Here is a 26,709-nt window from a genome sequence, read left to right as displayed (position 1 = left end):
ACAAAGAATAGGTCTCTTTGCCCATCCTAGAATATGGATGCAACTCACTGAAGAATTTAATTCAATTCATTTCAAGCACTTTAAATGTCTACAATATGCCAGTCATAATTCTAACTATTAATAATATAGAAATTAAGAAGTCATCGTTTGAGTCCTCATGAAATTCATAGCTAGTTAGACAAGTCAGACCCTTAGTACACTTAGTAAGCAGTAGTTTACTGGTGTGGTGTAGAATAGAAATCATTAGATGATGCTGAGACAGCACTGAGGAGAGGTAATGAACTCTGTGTAGTGTGACAGCAGATTGAGATAGTACTCTGTTTTTTTATTAACAAATTTAATTAAAGTGTTATTCTGTAATTCTGTTACAAAATGAATTTGAATTACAGAACATGTCTAAAATGACATTGCCCTCTTAATATTCTCTAAAGATAGTCTTTTGAGAGATTTTACTAATTTGGATTAATAAAAATTATTTTATATTTAAACTATGAAAATTAATAAAAGCGACCTTAGTATATGGCTGGTTTTTTATTTCTATTAGCACTGTATAATTGTATATATTTTTTAAGTTTTGATTTTTCCACAATGAACTAATGAATTAATGACAATCTTATTTTTTCTTAATCATAATAATTTACATTATTTTTCCAGATTTATTAAGGTATAATTGATATAAAACACTGTGTAAGTTTATGATGTACAACGTGATAGCTTGATATACCTATTATATTAAGAAGTAATTAATACAATAGGTTAGTTAACACATTTGTAATCTCACATTTTTTTTGTTGTGAAACAATCAATATTTATTCTCTTAGCAATTTTCAAGTTTTAAATGTAAAAAAAAATTTGTCAAAAAAACTTTTTTTCTGTATTTTCAAAAATAAAAAGACATGTTTCTTCCCCAAAGTATGGATCAATCAGCCTACAAATCAGATAAAGGTATACTTTTAAAAAAATAAACATTTGCAAAATTACATTTGTTTGTAAGGAATTAGTTTTGGAAATAGTGGAACCAAATCTGGTAAATAAAGTGGATTATCACTTTGTAGTAACATTTTAGATGTTTTGTGATAAGATAGTACCTGACTTATTTTCCTTCTAGTTCTTCTTTTTATTCTGATTTTGGGTTTCAAAATTTATGCTTCTTGGGGGATAAAAAACCGCTGAAAATATTAGTATTAGGTTTTGAAGGATAGCCTATGCATAAAAGCTAGTCTATCATTCCCTCATTGATTCATGCAATAAATATTTGTTTGGTGCTTCCCATGACCAGGAACTATTTTCACTACTAGACAGAGATTTCTAAGAGAGAAAAAGCTGAGATGAGCAGATGCTGAGTCCTGATGAAAAAGGATCCTCGTATCCTATGTCTTGGGTTGAGTTATGGAGTTGGGGAGAATAATAGAACCCTGGATATGTTTGGGGGAGCCAGGAGCAGAGGGAATGTGAATCTTACTTTCCTGATAGAACCAAGGCGGCCAGTATCTTTCAGAAGCAAGATGATGGTGAAGTGTGGTTAGCCAGAGACAGTCAGGAAGAGGTTCTGTGACCCAGTAAGGTGCAAAGCGGTAGGATGTACCCAAGAGTGGTATAGAAATAGACAAATCCCAGGTGGTCTTGCAGAGAGAACTGTGGCCACTCTGGGAGAGAAAGGGGAAGAATGATCTCCTCATTATCATGTGAGCCCACTAGGGATCTGAAAGCAGAAGGAGGAGAAAGAGAGAGAGAGAGAGAGAGAGAGAGAGCACGCAAGGGGGGCTAGATCTAAAGACACCATGTGGTTAAAGCCACAGTGCAACTTGGAGTTATCTTCAAAGCTGGTAACCTCTGAATGTTATAGCAGAAGCTAATGAAGAGGGATAATGGCCCTAAGGACTGGATGCTTCACTCCCACTCACTCCCACTCCTGACAACTCATCAGTATATTTCTCCCAGGAACTTGGCTTGAAAGTTAGGTGAAGAGGAAGAACCTAAATTTATCGAAACTAAAAATTTTGATACATAGTAAAAGGGATGCATAACAGAATGTGAGTTAAGGTCTAGAAAAATACAGCTCTATTTCTTGTACTTATGAGTATAGAAGCAGAGATTTGACAGCACCATAACTATCAAGGAGGTGATGGATGTGACGGGGTTCAGAGAAAGCTTCCTAGGGCATCAGCTGCTCAGACTGGGATGCAAAGAGTGTATAGGAATAGTCCAGATAGACGAAGACAGTCATTTTCAACCCATGTGCTGCAAGAACTTTCAAAACATGCAATACCAGACTCTTTAGTTAGGGGCACTGACCTCTTGTCTCTTAGACTGTCAAATAAAAAAATGACAACAGCTAACACAACAATAACCACCCAGTATCAATGATCTGTCTTGAACCATAAATATTTATATATAGGCCATATAATAGAGTTGTATCCCATTGGTTATGTCACCTAATAAAGTTGCATTTGATTGGTTAATTCTTGGTATCAGAAATTTTTGTATACAAGTAGAGGCACCTGATCTTTTAATTAATTAATTAATTAATTAATTAAAATTTTATTCATATTAGAGAGGGGGGAGAGAGAGAGAGAGAGAGAGAAGGGAAGGTGAAGAACAGGGAACATCAATTCCCATATGTGCCTTGGCCAGGTAAGCCAGGGGTTTTGAACCAGTGACCTCAGCGTTCTAGGTCAACACTTTATCCACTTTGTCACCACAGGTCAGGCAGCACCTGATCTTTTTAAAAAGTCACTTTGGAATGAAAAAGATACCTAATTACTACTATTATTATTGTTTTTATAAATCAATCAAAATTATACCTTTTTTTGTCAGGTTAGCAAAAAATATATTTTTTAGTGTGCTGCAGAATTTTAGTAATTAGTGTATGTGAGTCATGAGCTGAAAAAGGTTGAAAATCGCTTGATGAGGGTATTAACAGGATTTATAAAGTGCAAAAGGAAAAGTATGCCCTGAGTAAACTAATGCTGAGTAATGAAACAACTAGGGGTGCTCACTAGAAATGTTACCAGCTGAGCATTTTTGGAGATTGAGCGCAAGGTGTGAAGGGAGCAGTGAAACAAAGGAAAACGGGAGACAAGTCAAAATGATATGAATGAATGTGTATGTGATTCTATTTTGCTGATGAGAAACCGGGAGTCCTGGCCCCTGCTCCTCTCTCCAGGCCCCTGCCACTCTACACTCCCCTTGTTTGCTAGGTTTTGATCGCACTGACCTCCTCATGACATTCTTCTAGACCAACTATTTCTTTTTAATTACTTTCCCTTCTGATATATTCAATTTACCTGACTTGTAGATGAGTGTAACCCCTTAAAATAGTCATGTTATAAAGCCAAATACTTTTTATTGACATGAATCTTGTGTAAACAATTTGGAACCTACCTCAGAACCTATTTATGAACCAAATCAGAAAACCCATTTTTTCGCTTGTACTTGGTCTTCCTTTTGACCTAAAGTGATAATATAATACTGAGAATTACACCTTCCTAGACTTTGAATGACAGGTGCCTGTTTCCAGAAACCAATTCCATCTCTAATGAAAGAACAGGAACAACTGTTAAATACTTTAAAAGGAATAAACCATAGGCTCTAAGGGTGATTGAAATGTGAGTCTAGAAATGTTTTTGGACATTTGACATCTTCTACTGAGCTTCATTTGAATGTTTGCATATGCTTATTTGTAAAGAAGCTTCTTTATCTTAAAGTTACACCTGATGAATTCATTGGTGAGATGACTTAAAAAGACCTATTTTTACTCAAATATATGCTAAGTAAAACCAAAGTACTTACCCTTGAAACACATACGCTTCCCCCACACACACATACTGACCAAAAGTTGTTTTAATTGGTGAAATCTCAGTTTAATTACAGAACCCAATGAGTTCAAAATTAAATCACTTGGATTATCATATCTAGATCTCACTGACTACACAACAAATATAGTAATAATTTTATAGTCACTTAGTCATTGTAGACAAATCGAGATAAGAGTATGTATCTAACTCTTGAGGGAATAACTCTTTTGAAGCTTGTGAAGGATATTTCAGCTCTATCTTATGCTAGTTTCTACTAACAGATAAAAAAGAAATGAAAATACAGTGATCCTGAGAAAATTAAATAGTATAGTTTTGTCCTTATTAGGGTAACTGTGAATGTTAAAAACTGGAGTAAATCAATATAAACAGAAGCCTTTATAATATTTTATTAGTTTCATGTATGTGATAGAAACAATAGAAAATCAAAACAATGGTACAGCAAATTGTTCAAAAGGAATATTAATTAAGCAACATTACTAAAACAAAGTGAACATGATTTAATTAATTCAAACTAATTTTAGTATCTAATACATGGAACGGTTAGCAGAAGAACTTGCATATATTTTGTATGGTTCATGTTTTCCTAAATTTTGCAATAGTACCCTCTTAAAGAAGACTGATGAATAGAGGCTATGGCTTAGGCCCTGAGGATAAGGTATAACACTTTTCCAGAAAAATACTTCAGGAGGGAAGATATTTGTTTCTAAGGTCATCTAATTGTAGAGTGATGTCTTGAAGCTCAAACTTAACAGTCCTTTTAACTTTCATTCTAGAGAGTATTTCATTGAACCTTAGCAAGCACACTGATTTTATAATTTTCACTGCAGCAAGCTCCACATATTAACTAGCCACATACACAGATTAATTTTTCCAGATTTGAAATATTCTACCTGTTAACTTCAGGAAATCCTTTAAACTTTTATCATTTGATGTAATAAACAATACTATTCTTCTCCATGAGATTTATTTGTTGGTCTTTTCTTTAGGGTACTCTCACTTATCTTCCTTTTTCAGAGTGTGACGTATCAGTGAACTTGAGTTTTCATTAAATTCTCAAAGAATTTGTTCAAGTCACTGGCTTTGGTTTATCATTTGTACACCAACTAATGGTGGATCCTTTGAAGAAAGTGTATGCAGAAAACTTGATAAAAATGCAACAAATGATGCAGATTTCTTTTCTATTTATGTCAATAGAGTCTGTCATCTATCTATCTATCTATCATTTATTATTACTGCTTTTGTATTTAAGACTCCTTGAATAAAAATATTTAGATCAGAAATTTTTGTTTAAGATATCTTTGAGTAAAATGTTTTCAAGTATTTAGCATTGTATTATAAGCATGTTTTGCTGACACCGATTTCATTTAACTAAAAGAAAACAGACATTTTAAATAAATGAAAATAGGAATGTAATTTTTATCATTGTTATGATTCTTTAAAATAGGTTTAAAATTTTGATGTACTTGAATCTGGAAGGCTTTTGTGAAACTAATCAAACAACCTCCTAAGAAAAGATTTCTTGGCAGGAGTAAGTATTTTCCCAGAACCCTTTTTGTGGAGGGATTTCAGTGGAGGCTTTTTTAAGGGCAGAACTCGTTTTGGGGTTTGCAATGCTTTTGCTATCTCCACATGCTCATTGCAGTAATACTTGTTACTTCCTTCTGACAGTTGGATGAGGGTGCGTTCTGCCAGATCCATGCACTGGGCGTGAACCCAGTGGCCAGCTCCATGAGAGCAATAGATCATGGCTGGTTTGTTTAGCTCAGTTGAATAAAATGGCACCCAAGTGTTGATATCTACATCACAAGTAGGGCAGCATGTAATCCAGTAGCCGGTTATAGACTCATCTTCCTCATCATCTTCATTATAGGTGTCAAATTCATCATCACCATCAAAACTAGTTGCTTCTGCACTGAAACAAAATTCTTCTGAGTCTTCAAAGGGAGTAGAGTCCCCTGGATCTTCTGTTGATGTCTGACTATTTATGAATGTTTTCTGGTCTTCATTCACATCATCTTCAGTACATTTTAACAGGTAGAAGTAGAATGTTTCTGAAGCAGCCTGTTTATTGTCTCCTGGTATGCCAAGGAAAATTGTTCCATTTCCCATGTTGTTTCCAAACCATATCTTGCTGTGCTTAATATCTGGGGTCCAATCTGGGGTCTCCATCTCACGAATTTCTATCTTGTTGTCCTCAAAAGAGATGGTGTTGCATACCATTCTTTTTTGGTTTTCAAGCTGATAGCCACCCACAACAACAAATTCATCATTGTTTGTTTGAGTCAGGATTGCACTGGAGACAGATATTCCTCCTGGCAAAACTGTGCAATTCACATCTGGGCTACCCAGGGGTAAATCAACCCTTATTCTGTACAGGTTGGCAGGGCGGACATTATTGGCAAGTGAATGTCCTCCTAAAATATAAATGGTATCGTTTCTAGCAATGGAGACATGAAAAGATAGCCCATCCTGAAGTTCTGGAAGTATGTAGGAAGTAGAGCACCCAAATTCAAAATCCACCAAGAAAATGTGGGGCAGGCAGTCAGCTACACTATTCCATTTTTCTGTGGTTCTTTGGGCAGGAGGTATGTATGATCGTCCTCCGAAGATAACACCCATGCTCTTCCCTCGACTGTACACCACATCAATGGAATGACCATATCTGGCTTCAGGAACATCTCCTACCAAGTCTTTTTCTGTGCAGTGAAAAGTAACTTTTTTGTTGTTCTTGCATGCAACAGACATGACATAAATCTTATCTGAAAGCTCATTGTTTGGTGTTTTCCCTCCATGAATAATATACTGATACTTTTCAGATTCTAAGCTGCCTTTGAACGTGCAAGTGGCTGGGTAGCGAAGAGGAGGAAGGTAGCAGGAATCCTTAGAGAAAAACGCAGGTTTCAGTTTGAGATGGTTATGCTTTACATCAAAATGGAAAACTCCAGTGGGGCAGGACCTCTTGGGCCAGCCTTTTTGGCCAAAGAAGAAAACTTGCCCATCAAAATTCATCAGTGAGAAGCCTGGTTGAATTAAGGCTATGTTATTACTGACTGTAACCATCTGTAGTGACATATTTTCTGATCGTGGATAGATCGTTTATCTGAAAGAATTACAAAAAAATAAAAATAATAAAGAACAAAACCAAAACCGATTATATCTCTTACAATATGAACCACTTACAATATGAACCACCTCAGGTGTAGAAAGCATGTTTTTTAAAAAAAGTTCTCCCATAAGATTATAGTGGGACCGAATTAGCAAAATCCAGGCAGTTAGGTAAGGCAAGATCCACAGAAACTTCCTGTCTAAAACAATCCAAGCAGCTGGGACATGTTTTAGACATGGACAGCCCTTCCTTAGCTTTCTGGGAATTGTAGTCCTTTTTCCCTTAAGGAATCACCACCTGACATCAGAAAAAACTACACTTCCCAGAAATCAGTTCTCTATGGAATGTGTGGCTATCATAGTGTTTGTTGCTTCTGGAGAAGAGACTCCTAGGATGTTTCTCTGAATAAGGACATCAAAAGTACGAAGTAACTAGTTGCGATCCAAGATGGAAACTAGGGAATGGGAAGTGAGAGTAGCTAACTGCAGACCCAACATCCGGGTTATGGGAAGTCTGCAGCACTAGGAGGAGCCTCAGGCAGCCTTTTGCCTACCTGTTGCCGTTGCTTCTCCCAGGGGACTCTTAAACTGGTAATTTAGTAGAAGGCACAGTTGTTTCTGGCCTGAGTGGGGTTGCCTGGAAACCGAAGCCTGAAGGACGCCCGGCTGAGGCGTCCTTGCAGACTCCTGCCTGGATGCTGTGGAGCTCCACTCAGACTCGCACACCTGAACATCCTTAGGTGCTGAGGCGGGGGGTTCACGGGGCACCGAAGTTAGAAAAGCCGTGACTGTTTTGCAGAACTGAAAGATGAGTCTCGAATTACCTTGGAGTGCAGGGGAGAAATGACCTTATAACGATATATATTTTTTAAACCACTGCTGTATTTAGTAAAGAAAATACAGTAATTAGATTTAGCGAGTGCCACGTCAAAAGCCCTTTGCTAAACTACTCTTGCTCTGGTATTTAGGGTTCTTTAGTGAAGCAGAGAAAATTCCTAAACAACCATCTCTCAATCTTCCCCTCTCAAACTTCTTCCCACACCTTGTCCCTTTAGGAAAAGAGTCAGTGGCTGTTATTTCAGACTTCTCTTCCCAGCCCAAGAAATTTGAAGTACTTATAACTCTAGCAAGCAGGCACTAAAGAAAGAGGTGCCAGAATTTTCAGGATTTGGTACTTAGACCATAATATATATATATTTAAAAAGGTGTTTACTAGGAAAAGTTGTTACATTTTAATTTTTATTATCTCTTACCTTAGAGAGGTGTCATGAGCCTTAATGAGAAACACCTTCCCTGCAGAGTGCCTGCAAAGTAAAGTCCCAGGCACCAAAGGAAAAAGAAAACAGAATAGCACCGATTCCTTGACTTTTTTTTTTTTTTTTTGTATTTTTCTGAAGCTGGAAACGGGGAGAAACAGACAGACTCCCGCATGCGCCCGACCAGGATCCACCCGGCACGCCCACCAGGGGCGACACTCTGCCCCTGGGGGGGGGGGGTTGCTCTGTTGCGACCAGAGCCATTCTAGCGCCTGGGGCAGAGGCCAAGGAGCCATCCCCAGCGCCCGGGCCATCTTTGCTCCAATGGAGCCTTGGCTGCGGGAGGGGAAGAGAGAGACAGAGAGGAAGGAGGGGGGGGGGTGGAGAAGCAAATGGGCGCCTCTCCTATGTGCCCTGGCCGGGAATCGAACCCAGGTCCCCCGCACGCCAGGCTGACGCTCTACCGCTGAGCCAACCGGCCAGGGCCTAAAGGAGAGGGGAGGGGGAAGGGAAGCAGTCATTTGTTGTTCCACTTAGTTGTGCTTTCATTGGTTGCTTCCCATATGTGCCCTGACCAGGGATCAAATCCTCAACCTTGTTGTTTGGGACAATACTGTAACTGACTGAACTAACTAGCCAGGTCTGAAAATCCATTCTTAATTTTTTAAATTTATTTATTTTTAGAGAGGAGAGAGAGAGACAGAGAGAGAGAGAAGGGGGGAGGAGCTGGAAGCATCAACTCCCATATGTGCCTTGACCAGTCCTTGACTTTTAAGAGTAAATTGTAACATGCTTCATGAAATGGTGGCTAAGGCTGACTAGATGTATTCAAATCCTGGCTCTGTCACTTACTAAATACATGAGCTTGGCAAGTAATTTAATCTCTCTCTGCCTCAGTTTTCACATCTGTAAACTGAAATCATAATTATACCTACTTCCGAGGTTGATGTAAGTTATGATTAGTAAATTAATACATGTAAATAAGTTAGGATAGAGCTTTGCTCATGGTAAGTAATAGTTATTATGGTTATGCTTGAACTTATCAAAAGTAAGGCTATTAGTACACAATTACCTGTTGGTCATGGCAGATGATATTTATAATATTGGAGATGATTAGAAAGGCTTTAGGATCTGGGAATCTGGTCAGTAGGTATAAACTGATAATTTTTTTAGACTAGTGAGAATTGGATAAGCATATACAGTGGTACTGTGGTGAGTTTAATTTAGGTAACAGGAAATATTTCATTCTTCTTGTTACCCTTTCTGCAACCCATCTTGAAATATGCAAACTCTAAAGTTGGATTGTCTAAATTAGGCGTCCCCAAACTATGGCCCCGCGGGCCGCATGTGGCCCCCTGAGGCCATTTATCCGGCCCCTGTCACACTTCCAGAAGGGGCACCTCTTTCATTGGTGGTCAATGAGAGGAGCACTGTATGTGGCGGCCCTCCAACTGTCTGAGGGACAGTGAACTGGCCCCCTGTGTAAAAAGTTTGCGGACCCCTGGAAATCCAAGTCTGGGCTCTAAAGCTCTAATAGTTGCTCTATTATCATCTTGAACAAATTATTTTCTTTCTGGTTTTTTTTTTCATAATTGCAAAATGGAGGTAATATTAGTACCTATTCATTAGGTTGTTTGAAGAATAAATGGGACAGTGTTAATCCCTGCGTTTGTAAATCTCATAGCACAGTGCCTGGCACATAGGTATTCAGTTAATGTTAATGCTATAATTTTTATTTCCCCTGCAAAGGCTTTTTGGACTATTTAAAATCTATGGTCAGTTTAATGAGATGTTGGAGGGGCTTTTTGCCTTGAAGCGCTTCTTTAGATGTCAATAATTGATAAATATATTTTTCTACCTATTAGGTTTAGTTGGGAGAGTCCTTGAGGTGTGATATTTTAATAATCATCTTGTGGGTTGTGAAACCAAGTGAGAAATGAATGGTGAATGAGATGAACTATTACTCAAGTTCTGAAAGCAAGCCTCTCTCTTCCTCAGACCATAGGGGTTTGTAGATTCAGCTGCTTGCCCTGCTTTTGAAATAACGCGGGCAAGTGTTTTCTTTATATGTGGCCTATCCAAGTATACGTAACAGAAAGCATGCTCTTCATAGGAACTAAAAGGGTGCAGACCATAAGCGATTACACTCAGCATGCTTTGTCATTATTGTCAGAGAGTTGCCCTCTTTTGGGTGGAGGGAATGGTGAAGTCAAAGCCTGTTTGTTTTAAATACATATGAAGACTGTTATTGGGGTATAAAGCAAACCCATCCAGGGAGACCATATACCAATAACACTTGCTTTCAAACAACAAGCTTTAAAAAGGTGTTTTAATTGTAGCCTGTTGACTTCATGGTCAGGTTGTTATAGGGTTATTTGCTTCTCATAAGTGAAAACATGATTATCTAGATTAAACAGAAACATCTTCTTGGGCAAGACATAAGGCATACTCCCCAATTTTTGTAACTTAGTTCAGATCCCTAAAGATTTCTGACCTGTTCTCCCTCCGACGCCCTGCTGTTGGCATACCTCGTCATTTCAGGGACCTGAAGCTAGTGTTAACGTTTATTACTGTTAAGATGAATTCTCTTCTCTTGTAACTTAGTTCAAATATTTGTGTACTTAATTTTTAGATTATCCATATTAAACACTGAAGGTGTTTTTCACATTCTTTTGCGATACTTAATTATATTTTGAAATTTTGCTTTATTAACTTGAATACGTTTTCACTAGAGTACACTATTATATATTCTCTATGGTTTAAATAGGACTATATTAGTCATGTCTTTTTTTGGGTAAGTTTTAAAAAAGTTACACCAGAATTAAAATAATATACTTTCTTTAAATAGGCTAGATAAAAAAACAGGCAGATTTTGAGAAGGAATGCACTGTTCTTCAACTGAAGGAAGTTTCAAAGTCAACACATGAAAGATTCTTTTTAAAGGACAGAAAGAGGCTCAATAAATTTATACAATTTTCCCAACCGCATGCTAACGTTTCTCAGCAGGGAGATTTTATGCACTGTGAAGCTAGGGCATGGCTGAGAATCAGAGGAGGACTAATAGTGTGAGGTCTGGTTTGTCGTTTCCTGTATCTGAACGGACTCCTTTTGCTTCCAGAGAAAAGCACTGCACTCTGAAGCGTGGAAACTTACTGATCAGTGTTGCCAATGTTTCCCTGATTGCTCCCAAATAGCAGGTGGCCTTACGTCACTGCAGTCATTTCGTGCATGAATTAACCATATCTTGCACAGTTAATCAGGTTTGAGGCATACATTATTTGATTTTTTTTTTTTTTTTACTGGCAGTATGATCAGAATGAGGTCTTCCTTCTGATACTTATGCCAGAGAAGCATTTATGCACTAAGATTAATTAACATGGGCTCTGATGCCACAGGAATTCAATCCTTGCAGCAGCTTGAGACCAGAAAACCTTATAGTTTCTCAATTCTACGCCGTCCCTTTCCCACCTGGACGTCCTGTCCGCCTGTTTACTAACACAGGGCTCTTTCCCTTAAAGTTGACAAACATAGGTGCCCAGTTTTTAGCTTTGATAGAAATGAAGGTATTGGACCTACCTGGATGCCAGAGGGACTGCTCACCCCTCTCTGAATCTTTGCTGCTAACCCAGGTATTAAATGTCAGCACTTGGGGAAGATCTGACTGCCCACTCTGACTGTGGCAAGCAGAAGGCTGAGGTACAGCGAGTGTGCATGTGTGCCTACAGATGTTCAAGTGAGCACTGATCTAATGGGAGTAACAGACTGTGACCTTTTTTTTTCTCTTTAGATGGTTGAGAGAGATATCCACTAGGGTGTACCCTCATTATTTAACTCTTTCCTTTCTAGCAAACAATGGAAACACAATCCACTCTTCATCAGTAAAGACAAAGCAAAAATGTATTTTTATGAAAAATATTTTTAAAATAACACAGAAGAAAATGAATATAATTCCCATGATTTAAATACATACTATTGTGAATCAAATGCGAAATTATTTTTTCTAAAGCAGAGACCACTAATAGCATTGTCAGTCATTTCGAATTTTTACTTCGACAGCCTCATTTTCTTTGAAGTGAGGCTCTGAAGGAGTTCTAGTTATTGGAGGTCTGTTATTAACTTTATGTCAGGGAGCTGCTGAGTAACATTGCGCAACGGAATGATGAAGGCAGTGGGCTTTGGCGTCAAGCTGACCTGGTTTTCTTCCAGCTCTGCCACTTTTCAGCTGGAGTCAACCTTATCCCTCAGCCTCTCCCCATCTCTGAATTGGGATGATAGAAATATTTACCTCAAAAGATTGTTGCAAATGATTAAATGAGATAATGTCTTTAGGGTGCTCAACCAAGGATGGTATTCCTCGGTGGTCTTAATAGCAAACACTGTGTTGGTTGCCTCTCTCGCTCCCACACCAAAGTTTCACACTCAGAGGAAGAATAAACCAAAGGTGGCAAGCTTTGACTTAATGTTTGAATCGATTTTATTTTTGAAAGCAGTTTTAGGTTCACAGTGAAACTGAGTGGAAGTTACAGAGATTTCCCATATCCCTCCTGCACCACTGGTACCTGGCCTCCCCCAAGGTCACCCTCCCCCGCCAGAGGGACGTTTGTTGTAGCTGATGAACCCGCACTGACACATCATTCTCACCCAAAGTCTGTCGTTAACATCAGGGTTCATTGTTGGTGTTGGACAAATGTAAAATGACCTGTCTCTTCAATTGTAGTATCATATGGAATAGGTTCATTGCCCTAGAAACATAATGTGCTCTGCCTGTTTGTCCTTCCCTCCCTCCCAACTCTTTTTACTGTTTCCATAGTTTTACCTTCTCCCAAATGTTATATATGGGCATACCTTGGAGATATTGTGGTTTCAGTTCCAGACCACTGTAATTGTAAAGTGAGTATTGCAACAAAGCGAGTAGTGATCATTTTGCTGGTTGACTTGTCAATCATTTGTACAAAACAAAACATTTGTGAAACGCTGTAAAGTAAAACACAATAAAACGAGGTCTGTCTGTAGTTAGAATCACAAGGTGTGTAGCCTTTTCAGATTGTCTTCTTTCACTTAGTAATAGGCATTTAAGGTCGCTCTATATCTTTTCCTGGCCTTATAGCGCATTTCTTTGTGGAGCTAAAGAATATTCCATTGTTTGAGTGGACTACAGTTTATCTATCAATACTTTTCTACTGAGGGACATCATGGTTGCCTCCAGGTTTGGACTTTGATGAGTAAAGCTCCTACAGACATTCATGTGCACGTTTTTGTGTAAGCAAAAGTTTTGAGCTCCTTTGGGTAAATACCAAGGAGTGTAATCGATGGGTCCTTTGGGGAGGGTATGGTTAGTTTTGCAAGAAGGTGCCAAACTGTCTTCCAAAGTGGCTGTGTGATTTTGCACTCGCACCAGCCGTGCATGAGGGTCCCTGTTGCTGCGCATCCCCGCCAGCATTCGGCGTTGTCAGTGTTCCGATTTTGGCCGTTTAAATAGGTGTATAGTGGTATCTCATTGTTTTAATTTGCCTCTTCCTGGTGACATATGATGCGGCACATACTTTCAAGTGCCTATGTGTTGTCTGTGTATCTTCTTTGTGGGGGTGTCTCTGCCAAGGTCTTCAACCCATTTTTTTGACTAGGTTGAATTTTAAGAGTTGATTCTTGTTGAATTTTAAGAGTTCTTTGTAAATTTTAGATAACAGTCGTTTACGAGATGTGTCTCTTGCAAATATTTTCTCTCCCTCTGTGGCTTCTCATTGTCTTCACAGTATCTTTCACAGAGCAGGAGTTTTAAATTTAATTAATTTGTTTATTTTAGAGAGACAGACAGACAGACAGGAAGGGAGAGAGATAAGAAGCTTCAACTCGTAGTTGCGGCACTTCAGTTGTTCACTGATGCTTCATAGGTGTGTGGTACCTGGTGGGTTGATGGGACGCAGGGCAGAACACTCCTCTGTGAACTCATGACCATGTTTGTTAGGAAGCCCCACGCACCTCTTGAGCATTTCCATCCCCATTTTATCAGTGGAGAAACGACTTAAATTACATTGCTGCTCAATAAATTAATGTGTTTGAAATGAGGTCAGTGGCAAGTTTTGATAGCATTTGGACAGGCGCAACAATTTAAAATTTTATAATCGGTGGCTGGATATTTAAGGAAATAATATGGGTGGCATAAGAGAGGGAGATGCTTGGCCTGTTGGGTGAATTCCTCAGCATAGGAGCCACAACAGAAACTGGCAAAGAGGAGAAAAGAGGAAGGAAAAGGAAATCTGTAGACAGAAGCAATCTACAGTTAGTATGATGGATTGTCAAGAGAAGAACGTGACAAGTGACTTGTCATTTTTTTAATTTAAAGAGATTAATAGCTCTCTTTGCTGTAAGGTAAAAATGAGGAAAATTTCACAGGTGTTTTACAATGTTGTACTAATTTAACAATTTACTTAAAGCTTGTACTTTTAGAGGAAGGAATTTGTGTTTTTAATTTTTACCTTTCAGTATAGTAACTGTTGGTAAAAAGAAATTGTGTGTGTGTGTGTGTGTGTGTGTGTGTGATTCATATTTAGGCAAAATTGCAAATAAAAGTGCTGAGAGTAATTGGAAGCTAAGAACCACTGTATTACCTCTTAAATCCCATTTATAATTTCACATTCATAGGAATTTAGAATAAAAAATAGTTGGGAAACACATCTTTAAAACCTCATTTCTTTTAAGAGAATGTCAAATGGAAAGGTCAATTTTATTTGCAAGATCTGGCATTTTGAAACGCTTGGAAATGAATTCCTACAAGCAGAGTTGATTTAATTCCGTTGGTCTACACCTGCTTCTAACTAAAGTGCAGCTTTTGCTTTAAGACAGGCTTTCTGGTATTGTCAAAGTGCTGTGCACGGTGCAGGTGGCCGCAGGCTCAGGAGGCTGGAGAGGAGGGGACACCTTGAATTCTTTGTATAAAACTCTGTGTTACAGTTGTTATGCACAACAGATAATGTAAGCATTGATGGGACATTGCATCCCATGTGAAGGTGGGGTTATAATGAATTAATAAGTATGACTGAAATATTATTGCATGATTATAGATCTATAAAGTCGACCGAGCAGCTACTGCCTTATGGATATTCAGCTTTGTCATGAGCCTTGAAAGCATGTTCATGGAAACACTCGCTGTTAGCATACATAACTCACTGATGTAGCTGATCACAGATCTGAAGATCGGTTGGTTCTGAATATGGTTGATGTATGTGTATAGGACATTGTCCTTAGTAAATGTGCTAGTCTAGAGGTCAAATGATGTAGGAGTTTTGTTAGGGGTTGAAGAGAGCAAATACAAGAAACCGAAATGGTGGTGAAAAGGTATTCCTTCTGATTTCAAAATCAGTGGATTTTCTGAAATTTGTCTTATGGGTATATCCTTCAGATTTCTTGTCCACAGGTTATCTCTTTTGTTTTGTTTTGTTTTTCTTTTTAACAATAGGGAGTGAGCAGTGAGAGGAAGTTTGCTTAACTATTTTCATTCTTCTTTGTTTAATGGAATGAATAACTGTGTAATTGAAAACAGTCTAATACTCAGTTGACCTGCCTCAGTGAGCCAATGCAGATATTTCTGGATTGACTTAAACAGCTTGGAGGAAAAGTATATTCTGGTGAAATAAAATTGATTTTATACAATCTGCTGATGAACAGCAAGACTTAATGAGTGATAGCCTTAAGAAACCTCATTACAGTAGCTTGGATGAATGAGCAGGAAAGGGAAGCAGCTTTTTCAAGAGGGAGGTTTCTACTTAAACATGTAATTGTGAAGATTAGCGTTACCGCACCCCCCAGCTCTCTGCGGTGGGAAAGCAATCAACATGCCTGAGCTCCACATTCTTGGTAAAACTTTTAGTGATGATTTTCTGTTCCTAAATCTCTTTTGCTTCAATGGGCTTACTCTCCTTCTTCTGTGCCTCTTTCCCCCCTTTTAAACTTAATTTTGAAATAGTTATAGGTTCACAGGATAGATTCATATCTTGTTGCAAAGAAATGTATAGGGAGATTTCATGCACCCTTGGTCCAGCCTCTTGCAATGTTAACATCTTGTGTAACTGTAGTATTAAAACTTGAGAAGTTGTTATTGGTTGAATCCACAGAGCAATTCAGATTTCGCTGGTTATATATATACTCCTTTGTATGTGTGAGACGTTCAGCTATATCACATATGTAGCATAATCACCAACACAGTCAAGATACTCACTCGGCTGTAACACCACTACAAGACTCTACTACATGTTAGCCCACTTATATTCACATCTATCTCCTCCCCTCTGTTATAACCCCAGCAACCACTAATCTCTTCTTCATCTCTATAACTGTCCTTTCTTGAATGTTACATAAATGGAATCATACAATATGTAGATAGCTTTTTGAGATTGGCTTTTTTTTTCACTCCACATGATTTCTTTGAGATTCATCCAAGTTATTGAATGAATCAATAGTTTGTTCCTTTTTATTCCTGTGTAATATTACATAGTAGGGATGTACCACAATTTAACTATTTACCCATTAAAGGACATTTGGATAGTTTCCTGTTTTGACTATTACAAATATAGCTGCTCTGAACATGCATATACAGGTTCTTGCACAGGAATAAGTATTTCTCTGGGATAAATGCAAAGAGTGCACTTGTTAGTGCGTTCTTAGTTTTGCAGGGAACTGCCAGATTGTTTTTCACAGTGGCTGAATCATATTGTATTGCCATCATCAATGTATGAGTTACCCAGTTTTTCTGCATCCTTACCGGCATTTGGTGTTATCACAATTTTTCATTTTAGTCATTTCTAATAAGTATCACACTGTAGTCTAATTTACATTTCTCTAATGGTTTATGATATTGAATATATCTTCATGAGATTATTTGCCACTTATATATCCTCTTTGGTGAAATGTCTATATATGTCTTTTATCCTTTTCAAATTGGATTTTTCTTTAATGTTGACTTTTGAGAGTTCTTTATATATTCTATATACTAGTCCTTTATTGGATATGTGCTTTATAAATATTTTCTCCTGGTCTATATTTTTTCTCTTCATCTTAACAGGATCTTTCACAGAGCAAAGTTTTTAATTTTTGCTGATATTTGATTGATCAGTTTTTCCTCTTATGGATCATGCTTTTGGTGTCCAGTCTGAGAACTCTGTGCCTAGTCCTGTGTTCTGAAGATTGTATATTTTTCCTGCTCCCTTTATAAAATCTAGTTTTGCCTTGATATTTTTTTTTGTTTTTGTTTTTATAGAGACAGAGAGAAAGTCAGTGAGAGTGATAGATAGGGACAGACAGACAGGAATGGAGAGAGATGAGAAGCATCAATCATCAGTTTTTTGTTGTGACACCTTAGTTGTTCATTGATTGCTTTCTCATATGTGCCTTGACTGTGGGGCTTCAGCAGACCGAGTAACCCCTTGCTCGAGCCAGTGACCTTGGGTCCAAACTGGTGAGCTTTGCTCAAGCCAGATGAGCCCACGCTCAAGCTGGTGACCTTGGGGTCTCGAACCTGGGTCCTCAGCATCCGAGTCTGACGCTCTATCCACTGCGCCACCATTTGGTCAGGCTTGATATGTTGTTATTGTTCTTATTCCTAGCACATTCTTTAGTCTGAAATGCTTTTATTCTACTCCATGTTGCTTATCACGAAACAGGTCATCAGGGTTCATTCCAGTTACGAAAATGGAGTCCTGTATTAAATATATACCGGTAGATTATAATCCTTTTTAGGCGAGGAACTAAATCTGTTTCTGTTAAGGTAAACTTCATAATATCTATGTTAATGATAAGCATCTACTGAGTCCACATTTTTTTTTTATTACATGCAGTTTTTAGAATGATTGACTTCTCTTTTCCTTGAGATGAGATTTTGTCAAGGAAAAATATATAGCTAAGACATGCCTCCCACTGAAACCTCTGCATGGAGGACACAACTTCTCTCTTCCTTTTTTTTTTTTTTTTTTTTTTTACAGAGACAGAGAGTGAGTCAGAGAGAGGGATAGACAGGGACAGACAGACAGGGAAAGGAGAGAGATGAGAAGCATCAATCATTAGTTTTTCATTGCATGTTGCAACACCTTAGTTGTTCATTGATTGCTTTCTCATATGTGCCTTGACCGTGGGCCTTCAGCAGACCGAGTAACCCCTTGCTGGAGCCAGCGACCTTGGGTTCAAGCTGGTGGGCTTTTTGCTCAAACCAGATGAGCCTGCACTCAAGCTGGCAACCTCGGGGTCCTGAACCTGGGTCCTCTGCATCCCAGTCCGACGCTCTATCCACTGCGCCGCTGCCTGGTCAGGCACAACTTCTCTTCTCTGAAGCTCTGTAGTCAACAGCCATACCAAGTCTCTGCCACCTCTCTCTAAATGCTTCCTTTCATATTCACTGCAGTGTGCTTCCGAGAATTTATGTAAAAGTACAGATGCTTATGCTATCAATATTTTTGGTGATAATGAAAAGCTTCATGCCTTTTAAGTGTTAGAATGGGTTTGTTGGGAGAAGCTTATAATAATTTGAAGTGCAGTGTATTCTTTGATGTTAGAATTGTATGTTTTTATCTCATCCGTATTTAAAAAAAATCAGTAAAGGAGTTAAGATCCTTTTCTGTTTTTTTAAGACTTGTATTTATGCCTTCCTCTTTATTGCTTTTATCTTTTTTTTTTGTTATCTTGTCTGTGTTGGTAAATATCTGAGACAGCAATATTATGGGGTACAGAATGCGGTCAGAGGCATGGATATACCTATCTAGGGGGAGATGGCTGCTTTTTTGCAATTTCCTTCTGACTTCATATAAACCTTAAAATTTAAATCAGAGCATGTCATTACTATTTATGATATTAGAGCCACATAATAGTCCTCATCAATAGAGTCATTAGATGACAAAAACCCTATCTAAAGTTTCTCAGATTCGTCCATTCATTTGCCCCGGTTAGACTAGTGACTTTTAGGTTTCTCTCTCAACTCTGAGAATCTGTGGCAACTTCTGTCCTTGAACTTCTTTCTCTCATATTAAAAAGATATGAGCTAAAGGACATAAAAAAATTAGAGGATGCAAAATAGGTGTAGCTAAGTCAAAGAGGAGAAATCAGTTCACTGGGTCTTTTCTATCGTATAAATAAATCAGTATGCTTACCATGCAACATGGTCTTTTGAGATTTGTCCATTTTTCCAAGCTATAAAAGGAGACCCATCCTATGAGGTATCAAGGTTGATGGTTTCAGTTCCTTGGGCAAGGACTATTATTTTGATAATAATCTTACCTTTTGGCACAGCAGAGGTTTTTGTTGAGCAGAACTATGAAAACTTGAGAGTGTTGATAGCCCTTGTACAACTCTTTAAAAATATATTATTTATTATTTTTTAACTATCGTTGGTAAGCCTCCCAGTATTTTTTTTTCTGAAGTGAGAAGCAGGGAGGCAGAGAGACTGACTCCCGCATGTGCCCTACTGGAATTCACCTGGTATGCCCACTAGGGGCCAATGCTCTACCCACCTGGGGTGTGGCTTTGTTGCTCAGCAACCGAGCTCATCTTTAGCTCTAGAGGCAGAGGCCATGGAGCCATCCTCAGTTCCTTGGGCCAACTTTGCTCCAGTGGAGACTTGGCTGCGGGAGGGGAAGAGAGAGATAGAGAAAAAAGACAGGGGCCAGGGTGGAGAAGCAGATGCTTCTCCTGTGTGCCCGGGCCGGGAATCAAACCTGGGACTTCCACACGCCGGGCTGATGCTCTACCACTGAGCTAACCGGCTAGGGCAGCCTCCCAGTATTTAAAAAACAAACAAACAGTTTATGGGTGTGCAACTCTCTGTGCTGTTAAAAAGCAGGTTGTGCACGTTGAGAGGAGACCAGCTCACGGCATCTTGTTTCTTGTTTACCACTCTTGTCTGTGAAAGTTATGGTTTGTTTAGGTAAGTTGCATCAAACAAGGATCTGAAGATAAATATCAAAGATGTTCTAAATCAATAATGCTAACTCCACATACCATATTTCATGATAATATCCTTCCAGAGAGCACACAACACTAACTGGCTTGCGTGATTGTAGAAAATAGGGTTCCAGGAAGGTTCTATGATTCCCTGGCTATCTCTCAGGGGCTCAATAAGAAGAGAACCCCATTCCTAACCAAGCCTCCAGTTTCTGTGGTAAGTTTAGTATCCAAGCAGAGCTGTGTATCCTCCCCGTGTTCCCTACTGGAGGCTGTGAATGTTTGTGAAAGTGTTACTTTTTTTTACTAGTAGATATTTATACACATTTACTTATCATCACAATATGTTCTGGGTCTTTCATGTGGAGCTCTTAAGCCTAAAAAACATAGAAAACAAACCAAAACAAAGAATCTTGTTATCCAGGCAAGACTCCCTCGCTCTCTTTTACTTTTAGAAAAAATATCTTCTGATAAAAACACAAACAACATGTGAATAGTAACTGAAAAAGCATTGCTTCCTTTTAGAAAACCACCAGGATTTGCATAAACCACTTGACTGTCTGGTAAACGATTATCTGCTCTGTCAGTCCCTGGGGACTTTTAACATTAGGTTATTTGTATTTTTATAGACAGGAAAAGTTTTTAATTTTGAAGGTGGGTATTTGTTAAATGCTTCAAGTAATGACAGTTTGTGAAACTGGATTTCAAAAGTTTTAAAAAAGTCAATGAAATTGTAACCTTCGCTGTATTGTGATAACCACATGAATAAAATTAAAGGTCTTGAAGGCTTTTGAATTTGTATTGTGCACAGTCTGTTAATTATTTGCCTTTAGTAAAGCTGACATGTGTTAAATACTCAAAATATTCTGATTTGAGAATTGGGAAGGAAGTTTAATGGAATTTCTATTATCACTCTTAAAGGAGATATTTGCAGTGATATAAAACACAGGTGACTGCTTCTATGTGGTATTTGCCCACAGAAATAGATTACTCGAGATGGTTTGAGGAAGAGCTTGATAAAATACAGTGTTTGAATTTTGTTGGGATCTAATTCTAGAAAATCAGATTGATATTGGCATTCTTGGAATTAAGTACATGTCCTACTGATAGCGAAGTAATAGCCAGCTTTGAATTTATCATTTTTTATCTAGCAACTTCAAGCATAATTGATTAAACTTTGGATTGCTGAAGCTTGGCAGTGTTACAGGTAAATTTGCATAAACCTTAAGTAATGCTTTTTCCTATATCTAATTAATGGGTACAAATAGTTTGAAACAATTTCTTTCATTTTAAGCTGATACAAAACTAAACATTTTATATTCACCTGCTCTCTACAATGTCACGTTGTATCTAGGGCTATAATGCGTGAGGGATTATCTTGATTTATCTGAAGGTTAATGCAGTACCTTCAAGGTCAGAGGAGTGACAGTCACAACAGGTCTTTGTGTAGGCAAAAGACAGAATATGGAGACTGGTCCATTGTCATCAGCACGATCATCATGGCTCACATTTCTTGCGGTGTCATGTGTATTCATTTAATCTTCATAGCGATCCTGTAAGGTACATGTAGCTTCACAATTCCTTATTTAAAACCCTTGGGGTCCGGGTCAGATGTATTTCAGAATTCAGAATTTTGTGCCGTTAGAACGGCAGTCAGGGCAAATGCTGCATACTACACACACAATCCCCGGTGAGGTCTGGGAAAGCGTCTCAAAAGAAAGCCAGTGAGTATTTCTGCAGGGAAATATATGAATAGGTACACCAAGTGAAATGAGGAAAAGCCATACATACGTTTATGTTAGTTCGGATCAGATCTTGCCACCAGATGGGTTGGACATCATCTTATGAAAAATTTTTTCTGAGATTTTTGGTAAATACCAAATACATACAGTTAATAACAAATAACAGATTTTTTCTCTTGTTTTAGAAGAATATAAGAATCTTGGTGCATTCTCTGTCTGCTATACAGTATTGGAGAATCCCTCCTAGGTTTTATTATCCTCCACGAATCACTCTTGCTACTTAGGCAGTAATTACTTCTCTGCTTTCTGTAGATAGGCAATTTTCTCAAAGCTATGTAAGACTGACATTTCATACAAAATGAATGGAATTTAACAAGGTGAAATATCGTGAGTAAAAACAAAGTTCAAACTGTGCCAGGATTGAGGCATTGTGTCTTGGCTGACAGGCATTTAGTTAGCCGTGTGTTAAGTGAACTGGCACAGTGAAGGGGCCACCAGCATTGTGAATGTAATCGTTAGCTATATATAGCATGAGTGCGATATTTAGAATGGGGAAGTTAATCATTTCTCACTGCATCCATACCTGGAATCTTGTCTTCCTTTCCTTTCCTGTTTTAAAGGAAGTGGGCACTGGGAACCTTTTCCAGGTAGATTGACAGAGAAGGTGAAAGGACTTGAAGCCACGTCAGGTAAGGCACAGGGTGAAGTAACTAGGCAAGTTTATATGAGTGTTTTGCCAGTTTCTCACAATATTGGACTATCTTACCTGCTCAAGTGAGAACAGATGCTCCTTGACTTACCATAGGGTTACAACCAGATAAACCCATTGTAAGTTGAAAATGCATTTAACACTCTACTGTAGAGTATCATTTGTTTACCCTTGTGATCCCCTGGCTGACCCAGAGCTGCAGCCTCTTGTCACTACTCAGCATCACGAGAGAGATACTGTACATCGTTAGCCCAGGCAAAGACCAGAATTCAAAATTCGATGTATGGTTTCTACTGAAAGCATATTGCTTTTACACCATTGGTAAAGTTGAAAAATCCTATGTCAAACAATCGTATATCGGGGACATCTGTAATTTTGGAATGAGTGCCAGCTCTATGCCCTTTCATGAGCTGTTAAAACACTTGGGATACAAAGATGAGAAGACACGTGAGTTAAGAAGATGGAAATGAGGAGGACACTTAAGCAAAAATAAAATTGTGGTAGCAATTCAGAAGCCAAGTGAGGAATAGACTCTGGTCTCTTGAACTGGAGCTTTTGCCGTAGTCCCTGTTTTGATCTGTCCTTTGGGGCCTTGGAATTCTTTAATAGACCTTTTAGAGTCTTTTCAGAGAGGCTGGCTGTGCACGACTCTCTTGAGCGCATGTTTTTCTTTGTTTCATAGGTAGAGACGCCTCGTGAATAGAAATGCCTGCTCAAATATCAGAATTGGACATCATGGAGGAAGATCAAACAATTGAAGACATCTTGGATAAGTTTGTTAATAGTCATGAGCAAACATATGAAGAATTTCTGAGCACTTTTACTTATCTTTCAAAAGGTAAAATGGTAAACTGTCTACAGCAGTAGAGATAAAGAATTTCATTATAATTTTATGTCTTTGCTGCCTTTTTCAGAAAGACTATTTAATGAGCATTTGTTCATTTCATTCCTTTGATCAGGCAGTTTCTACCAGGGCATTCACAGCTGATATGTGTAAATACCAACATTTTAATGCGAGCAAGGGTTGTATCATGGAGTCAGAACTATTGAATTTGAGAACGAAAAAGGACCTGAGACATCAGTCAGTATAATCCCTTCCTTTTATGTTTGAAGACATGCTATAAAACCTAAAGGCCAAACCTGTGTTTTGTGTTTTATTATGTTTTGTTTCCCACCTACACTATTTTTTTTAATTGAATCAACATGTAAAAGTCGGGAAAATTTACGTACAAACCTTGATCTGTGTTTTTTCGGACTGAGAAGATATAGTACCTGTTATTTCCCTGATGGCAATATCAGCTGGAGCTCAGGGGCCCTTCCCTGTGAGCTCCCTGGTTTTGATCTACTCTCTGGCACTCCACAATCTAAAAATGTGTTGGGTACATTGCCTGCTTCATTCACTTAAGTCAGTGGTCCCCAACCCCTGGGCCGCGGACTGGTACCGGTCCGCAGAGAAAGAATAAATAACTTACATTATTTCCGTTTTATTTATATTTAAGTCTGAACGATGTTTTATTTTTTAAAAATGACCAGATTCCCTCTGTTACATCCATCTAAGACTCCCTCTTGATGCTTGTCTCGGGCACGTGATACATTTATCCGTCCCACCCTAAAGGCCAGTCCGTGAAAATATTTTCTGACATTAAACCGGTCCATGGCCCAAAAAAGGTTGGGGACCATACTGACTTAAGTGGTTCCCATAGGCATTTTGAATTTGTACTCTACGTTGTAAATTCTGCTTCCGGTAGCCATTGAGTTGATCTCCACCTTGGTCTCTTCTGGGTCAGTGATTCACATTTGCGAGACTGTTGGTTCTCACCAGAGGAACCGCTGTTAGAGCATACTGATACTAGGGTTCCCTCTAAATCAGGGGCCCCCAAACTTTTTACACAGGGGGCCAGTTCACTGTCCCTCAGACTGTTGGAGGGCCAGACTATAAAGAAAACTATGAACAAATCCCTATGCACACTGCACATATCTTATTTTAAAGTAAAAAAAACAGAACGGGAACAAATACAATATTTTAAATAAAGAACAAGTAAATTTAAATCAACAAACTGACCAGTATTTCAATGGGAACTATGCTCCTCTCACTGACCACCAATGAAAGAGGTGCCCCTTCCGGAAGTGCGGTGGGGGCCGGATAAATGGCCTCAGCGGGCCGCATAGGGCCCGCGGGCCGTAGTTTGGGGACCCCTGCTCTAAATCTTAGCTGGGGCCCCGGAATCAGTAGTTTGTAAAAGTTCCTCTGGTGATTCTAATATGTACTCAAGATTTAGAACAGAGAGTTTCATAATCTTTGAGGTCATGACACACTCTCAAGATATTGACTTCATGATTTTAAGTCATGATTCATGTGTCCTTAACAATGTAAAAGAAAGGTAGTTATCATGAAGAAAGGCAAAGTGCTTCTAACCTGCTTCTTTTGTTGTGCGAAATAGTTGGAATATCCATATCTGTTTTGGTTATGTGCTGTGGTTTTGTTTATACTTATGGTAAACGGAGAATTTAGGAAATCTTTGGTCTATTTTGGCATGATATGTGGATTCAATTCATCATGATAGTGGCCAAATCACCTTAGCCTTAGTGAACTTGGGTTTAGGAACTTGCTTGCTTGCTCTGAGGCTAATGACTTAGTTCCATATTTACTGGACTCAAACATACCAGTATGCTCTGGCTGGTGGGTGGGAGGGAGTGTGTAGAAACAAGGGTAAAACTGGCAGAATTCATGTATTTTGGGATGCTAGTAACATTTTGATAATTCAAGTTATTTTGGAAATTATTTGTAAAGCTGACTTTATTTTTGTACTATGGAAGGGGAAGAACTCGCAAGGATTTGGATATTTTAAGGTTATAATGTTTTTGTTTTTGCGATAAGAGGGTCTGTTTTCTTTTCAGATTTCTGTATGATCATTGTGCGCTGAAACAGTAACGGCTGCACATGTGGGAACCTCATTTTAAGTTTAGTTTTGGGCCCCAAATTGAGCTGAAATAAATGATGATGCAAATCACATAAACTGCATCTCCAAGCATGCTAGTGTTTTTTTTTTTTTTCCCTTTCAAAATACCCGTAGGCACCAGTTCACATTATAAACTAATGACCTGAAAAAATTCTTCTTAAAGCACAAAGAGTTGTGAGTGCAAAAATGTGTCTTAACTCAGTAAGTGTCCTTTTCCCTGAGGCATCCAAACAGGACTGAGGGGCAGGCCTAAGAGTTGAGTGATAGCAGAATTGATCAAAGTGAGTATGGTTGGTTCTGTTTTAAGGAAAACGTGAAAGTTCTTCCTTCAAATTTTCCCTTTCCTTTCAGTCCTTCATTTGTCTCAGTGTGTTTGTTGTTTTGCTGTGACGTAGTGGAATCTTTTCTCTGTTAAAGTGGTTATCACCATGCCTACTTGTGTACATTTCTTCAGTAAGCCTAGTTTCTCAAGTCTAATCCCATTTCCACTGATTGACTGTTCTATTTAATTTTATAATAGTTTCACGCCAGCGTGCTTATGGGATTCATTTTCATTCTTAGAGTGTTAAAAGGGTCAGCAATCCTATTAAAAATATTTTCCTGGAAAAAATTAAACTGTAACTTTATTGAAAGATATTCACATTACTGCTTCAGACCCTTGGAAAACAGTAGGACACCGTTAATATTATAGCATAACTCTCACTACAGTACATTTATGTTGATCATATTTTTCAGTTATCTTTTTTTAGAGAAGCTCTGGTTTTTTAAAGCATGGTACATATTTGATATAAATAGAATGTTCTAGCAAAATATTTAGAGAACCATATTAATTATTAATTTTTAAAGAGACAATTATAATTGAAATCTCAATAGTGTCTTCAGTTCAAGAGTGTAAGACCAAGTTGTAAGACTTACATTAGAAAATCAAAATGCAGATTTTGGTTTTATTCATTGTAGGTGAGGACATTATTATATTGTTGACATTGTGGCTCAAGATAAGATGCTAGGTTTCAGTCTTAGGTATTTCAATTTCTTTGTGAATATGATTAACTTACTTATGGGTCTTTCTAGAATATCCATGTAAGGGGGAAAATGCTTCTTCCTCCTTGTCAGTCATATTGCTATCATTTTTTTTTAGGTTATAAAAACTCAGATATGAAAACTGACATTTGATTTTCTGTTGTGTTCATTTATTCA

General features: G+C 38.3%; 2 protein-coding genes across 6 annotated transcripts in view; one reads left to right on the top strand and one right to left on the bottom strand.

Annotated features, from left to right (window-relative positions):
• Window positions 1-4,242: 4,242 nt before the first annotated feature.
• RAG2 (recombination activating 2) lies at window positions 4,243-11,885 on the bottom strand. Its single transcript, XM_066363234.1, has 2 exons — window positions 11,756-11,885; window positions 4,243-6,918 (listed from the first exon to the last, which is right to left on the bottom strand). Exon 2 carries the CDS (start codon window positions 6,888-6,890, stop codon window positions 5,307-5,309), a length of 1,584 nt encoding a protein of 527 aa, XP_066219331.1. The 5' UTR covers window positions 6,891-6,918; window positions 11,756-11,885; the 3' UTR covers window positions 4,243-5,306.
• IFTAP (intraflagellar transport associated protein) overlaps window positions 7,291-26,709 on the top strand; it is a 59,368-nt gene continuing 39,949 nt past the window's right edge. For 2 of the 5 annotated variants that reach the window (XM_066363355.1, XM_066363325.1), the window contains exons 1-2: window positions 7,298-7,392; window positions 23,235-23,390. In XM_066363355.1, coding sequence (XP_066219452.1) covers window positions 23,258-23,390 — 133 coding nt within the window. In that variant the 5' untranslated portion in view covers window positions 7,298-7,392; window positions 23,235-23,257. The other 3 variants (XM_066363348.1, XM_066363333.1, XM_066363340.1) reach the window with 3 other exon arrangements.

The sequence above is a fragment of the Saccopteryx leptura genome, chromosome 1, assembly GCF_036850995.1.
Source record: "Saccopteryx leptura isolate mSacLep1 chromosome 1, mSacLep1_pri_phased_curated, whole genome shotgun sequence".
Classification (NCBI taxonomy): Eukaryota; Metazoa; Chordata; class Mammalia; order Chiroptera; family Emballonuridae; genus Saccopteryx; species Saccopteryx leptura.
This window is presented reverse-complemented; position numbering and strand designations above follow the sequence as displayed.